This window comes from Netta rufina (genome assembly GCF_964035555.1).
Source record: "Netta rufina genome assembly, chromosome: 18".
Taxonomy (NCBI): domain Eukaryota; kingdom Metazoa; phylum Chordata; class Aves; order Anseriformes; family Anatidae; genus Netta; species Netta rufina.
In genome coordinates, this window is record NC_140142.1 from 8941415 (window position 1) to 8946575 (window position 5161).

Genomic DNA, 5161 nt, shown 5'->3' on the forward strand with positions numbered 1-5161 from the left:
CCTTTGCTTAGCCCTTGGCTCTCAAAAAGGTTCAGGGACAAGCAGAGAGGGGCTGTCCCCTCTGGGATGGGCAGCTCCTCTGGAAGCTCCTCTGTGGGGGCCAGCACCTGGATGCTCTCCCACAGACCCCATGGTCCAACCATTTCAGGGACCATGGGCAGGAGATGTAGGGGATATCCCTGGTCTGGGGCAGGGAGAAAGGGCCCCACAGATGTGCCCCCACAGGTTACCTGCACCCACCTGAGAGACTGAACCTTAGCTGCTTCTCCCATGCCAGGCTGTAAGCGATCTCCTCGTACACAGCCTCAGGGAAGGGCTCCCCAGCTCTCCCGGAGCCTGGGGACAGAGGCAGGGCAGGTCTGGGCATGGGCAGAGAGGGACAGGACCCCACTGGGCTCCCCCAGCCCCATTATCGGGGCCAGCACAGGGCTGTCCCCACAGCACAGCCCCACTGTGTTGTGTTGGCACTGCAGCCACATCCCCAGGGAGGGCAGCATCCCAAATGGAGATGGTCTGGGGCAGCATCAGCCTCGCACCATCCCTTTGGAGACAGCTCTTGTGCCCCTTTGGTACCTCGGTCACGTCCCAGTGCAGAGCCTGGACAAATTCCCACATTTCTCTTCCCCATGGAGCTGCTCCATCTCTGCCCCACACATCAATAGCACAGCCCGTGCCCTGCTGGAGGGTGGCTGACACCACGGTGATGGACTCCGCTGCCCCATGCTCCTCCTGCTGGTGTGGACCACATCACTGCCAGCAGTGCATCCTCCCCGTCTCACCCAGCCTCACATTTCTCTCCTCAGCCCAGAACTGATGCCCCAGGCTCTGGGCTCTCTCCACCCCTTGATGTTGGTGCCCCATGGTCTGTCAGTCAGTGGGGCAGCACATGGAGCAGGAGGCAGCACACGGCTCTATTTCTGTGCCCCAGGACACCAACACCCCCAGCCCTGCCAGGAGGCATCTCCCCCCCAGGACCACTGGGGAAGGACCCACCTCTGCGCCGAGCCCTGGCGCTTCACACCTGCCCAGCCAGGAGGGCCAGGAGCAGGCAGAGGAGGGCCCCCAGGATGATGCAGATGATGACAGGCACCGAGAGTCTCTCGCTGCTGGTGGTCGGACGGCCCCGTGGGGGATCTGCATGGGCAGGAAGATGGCAGGGGCAGCATCAGGCATGGGAGAGGTTGGGGGCAGGACATGCCACTCCTGACCACAGAAGGCAGCAGGGGCTGTGAGGGACAGGGCTGGGTGATGGGGCAACTCCCACCCTGCTGGGTACATCACAGACTTCTTCCATCTCCCTCAATTTCCCGGGAGTCTCACAGCCCAGCAAGGAGCCTCTTCCCCTGGCTGTAGGTCACAGCATGGCCATGTTCAGACCCAGCCCTGGGGAAGGACAGCTTACCTGCTTGTGGGGGGGATGTTGCTGTCCTGGGTGCAGCTGTAGGGGAGAAGAAGGAGAGCTGGGCACCAGGCAGCCTCCCTGGCAAACGACCCCAAAATTTGCCACCTGAATTGTCCCTTCTGTGGGGCTGGGCAGGGTGGCAGGGACAGGGCCCAGCTCCACTGCTCTGCACTGCTCACAGGGCAGTGCAGGCAGCCCAGGGGATGTGCTGGCACATCCAGCGCCACAGAGGCTGCTCCCCACCCAACACCAGCCTCCCACTCTGCAGGGACACCCTTGCTCAGGCCAGCAGCGGGGCCATGCCAGGATCCAGCAGGGCAGACACCCAAGCCAGCTCCTTGCCAAACCCCCAGCCATGTCTCCCAGCCCCACTGCTCACCTGAGCAATGCACAGCCGCATCTGCCTTATGCTGGCAGGCACCACTGTTCCCTGGCTGGGCCCAGCAGTCCTGCAGAGACAGCTCCGTCCCCCTGCACTCCATCAGCCACATGGGGCCCATCCCCTCTCCAGCAGCAGCCTGGCCCAGGGCATAGACCGCGGGGCCACAGCCCAGCTGCCTGCACGCCACCTTGACGTCCCGCATGTCCCAGGCATTGTCACACAGCATCCCCCAGGTGCCGCGGTGCCAGATCTCCACTCTGCCCGAGCAGCCATCCTTGCCTCCCACGGCGCGGATCTTCTCCCTGTCTGGGGAGGCAGCGATGTCCCATGGCACCGGGACAGCTGGGAGAGCCCTGCCAGGTGAGGAGGGCACGTGCAGGGGCAGCTCCCTACCTGTGCACCTGGTGGAGTTGGGGCATGCAGCCACCTGTGGCCTTTCTGTCCATGTCCCAAAGGAAAGAGAAGTTGGGATGAAAAGGGCTGCTCTAGGGGTTGTGCAGAAGCGAGCAGAGCTGACCTCTGCTCACACGTCCCCATGCTGGGTCAGGGCAGCAGCAGAACCCTGTTCACTCAGGGGACACACACGGCACTGCAGGGGAGACCCATGTGCTCGGCCCCAGAGGGTCCCCGGTTCACAGAGAAGCAGGAGGCTGTCTCAGGAGGGGGGACTCCTGAAAGCCCTGCATGGTCTCCTCTGAGACCTTGCCTGGAGTTGCCTCTGCATCCCCCAAGGAGCTGCTGGCAGCCCGGCTGTTTGCTGCTGGTGGTGGACATGGGTGGCTCCAAGAGCTGAAGTCACCTTTGTGCAGCAGTAGCAACAGGGTCTAATGCAGGAAATCAAAGCCCCTCTGGGTTCCTTCTCTGCATTTCACCATGCCCAGTGGGGAACAGGACCTGGTGCCTTGATGGCTCAGATTTACCATTGCAGGTGATATTGGCCTCTTCTCGGAGGTCATTACACGACTGCGGATTCCAGGGAGCAGAGGGACACTTCCAGAAGGAGCTGTTGCTCTTCCCACACTCCACGTGATCCAGCCATGCGGTGCCAGACAGCTTGGCATAGTTAGAATCTGTTTCCAGTTCCCCCTCATTCCCGCAGCCCAGCTCCTTGCACACCAGTGACACCGTCTCGGTGGTCATGGAGTTGGAGCAAACGCTGCCCCACGTCCCGTTGTAGAAAACCTGCAGGCGCCCAGAGCAGCCGTCGTTGTTCTCCAGCCTCAAGGCCATGAACTCTGGAAGGAGGAAAGGCCCCAGGGACGTCCTTGGATGTCAGACACTGATGGCCTTGGCCCTACCTGGCTGTACCCTCACCCCAGATTCCAAGGCCCCAGCTGCCAACCACATTCCCAGCACAGACCTGAGCAGATGACTCCCGCGTCCTCCTTGTGCCTGCAGTCGTGCTGCCCCCAGGCCTCGGCAGGGCAGTCCCAGAGAGCAGCTTCGGCCCCGGAGCAGTTGACGCCATCCAGCCAGATCTGCCCGGAGCCCTCCCCAAACCGAGCAGAGCCGGCTGCCTCCAGGGCCCCTCCACAGCCCAGCTGGCGGCAAACGACGGCGGCGTCGGCCAGGTCCCAGGCGTCGTCGCAGACGGTGCCCCAGCACCCCTGGTAGTAGATCTCCACTCTCCCGGCACAGCGCCCGGCCCTGTCCGCCAGCCGGACCCGCTGGCTCCCTGCAGCAGGAAGAACCCCGGCTGTCAGTGGCTGGCTGCCCTCCCGGACCCACACCTGGGGGACGTGCAGCACCACTCACCCCAGCACACGACCCCCACGTCCTCCATGATCCCTGTTGTTGGCATGCTCTCAGGCAGGGAGGTGTTGCAGAGGCTCAGGTCAGCCTCATGCCCTGCACACCGCACCCCACGCAGCCCCACAGGTCCTGGTCCTCGCTCAGCCCTCACGGGGGTGTAGGCTGCCTCTGCCTCTCCGCACTGCAGCTGCCGGCACACCACGCTGGCATCCTGCATGTCCCACTGCTCATCCAGGACTCTGCCCCACGTCCCGTGCTGGAAGACTTCCACGCGCCCATCACACCGGCTCCCTCCGGCCACCAACCGTACAGACATGTTGCGAGCCAGGCCTGATGAGAGCAGAAATTCAGCCTGGTGCTGCCATGGGGTGCAAAGCTGTGGGTGGCCGTGTCACACACCAGGGGCAAATGGACTTTGCAGTACTGCCCAGCACTCACCTGAGCAAATGACAACAGCAGGGTTCTCCTGGGAGCACGGTGAGGCCCCCAGGGCAGTCACCGGGCACTGCCCCAGGTGGGCTTCAGTCCCGTCACAGTGGAACGAGTCTCTCCAGACGGGGCCGGTTCCTCTCCCAAAATGCCCTCCTCCAGGAATGGACTCAGCAAAGCCACGGCCGAGGTGCTGACAGAGAACATGGTCGTCCGAGAGGTCCCAGCAGGAGGCACACAGGGTCCCCCAGCTCCCCAGCACCTCCACCTCCACCCTGCCCTCACACGCTGTGCTGCCATTCACCAGCCTGAATCCTGTGTACTCAAGGACAAAGGAGGGTGAGAGAGGCCACATTTGTGCTCCTGCTCCGACAGGAGCTGCAGGAAAGGCCAAAGGGACAGCGTGCCTTTCTCCTCCTGCAGCACTCTAATTTTAGGGCTGCAGACCACCACCTCACCCCACCTGTCCCCCACCCAGCACAGCCCAGTTCCCACCCTGCTCTCCTGCCCCCACCACAACCCCAGTGGCCATCATTCCACTCCAAGTCCTTACGTGTGCAGTTGACATGAGTGCCGTTGCTGTGGGTGCAGGCCTTGTCCTTGGGGGCCCCCGTCGGGCAGGAGAGGATGGATTCATTCCCCACACACTGCAGCTCTCTGTCCCAGACAGGACCAGCCCCTTCTCCCAGCTGAGCTGCTCCATGGACAGACAGGGCTGTGCCACACTGCATCTCCCTGCAGACCACCTCGGCAGCTTTGTCATCAAAGTGGGAGTGACAGACAGCTTTCCACTGGTCCCTGTCGTAGACCTCCACACTTCCTGAGCAGGGGCTGTCCCCTCCGACCAGCCGCACAAATCCTGGAGCAACCAAGGAGACCTGTGAGTTCCCAGAGCCCTCTGGCATTTCCATGCCCACCTCATCCCTAAGGCAGCCACATGCAGAGCCCCACGGCCAGCCCAGCAGCTCTCAGAGGGTACTGATGGCACAAACACATCAGGGCCCCCCTGCTGATCCTCAGAATCCAGCCCAGCACCCATGGGCTGCCCTCTCTCCCAGCCCCCAGCCACAGGCACCGCTCAGACAAACTGCTGCTGCCCGGAGCCCCTGGGCTGCCTGGCCCCAGACCCAGCACAGCAACACCCGCAGCACGTGGGCCCAGGGAAACAGGCTCAGGAACTCGAGGCTACTTCAGCC

At 63.0% G+C, this 5161-nt stretch overlaps 1 protein-coding gene across 1 annotated transcript; it reads right to left on the bottom strand.

Annotated features, from left to right (window-relative positions):
* Positions 1-1015: 1015 nt before the first annotated feature.
* Positions 1016-4876, bottom strand: LOC311216391 (scavenger receptor cysteine-rich type 1 protein M130-like; the record flags this gene model as incomplete). The annotated part of the gene is made up of 7 exons (XM_084297934.1): positions 1016-1134; positions 1782-2090; positions 2705-3019; positions 3145-3459; positions 3540-3866; positions 3975-4280; positions 4519-4876. 7 exons carry the CDS (start codon positions 4874-4876, stop codon positions 1016-1018), a joined length of 2049 nt encoding a protein of 682 aa, XP_084154060.1.
* Between the last annotated feature and the right edge of the window lie 285 nt (positions 4877-5161).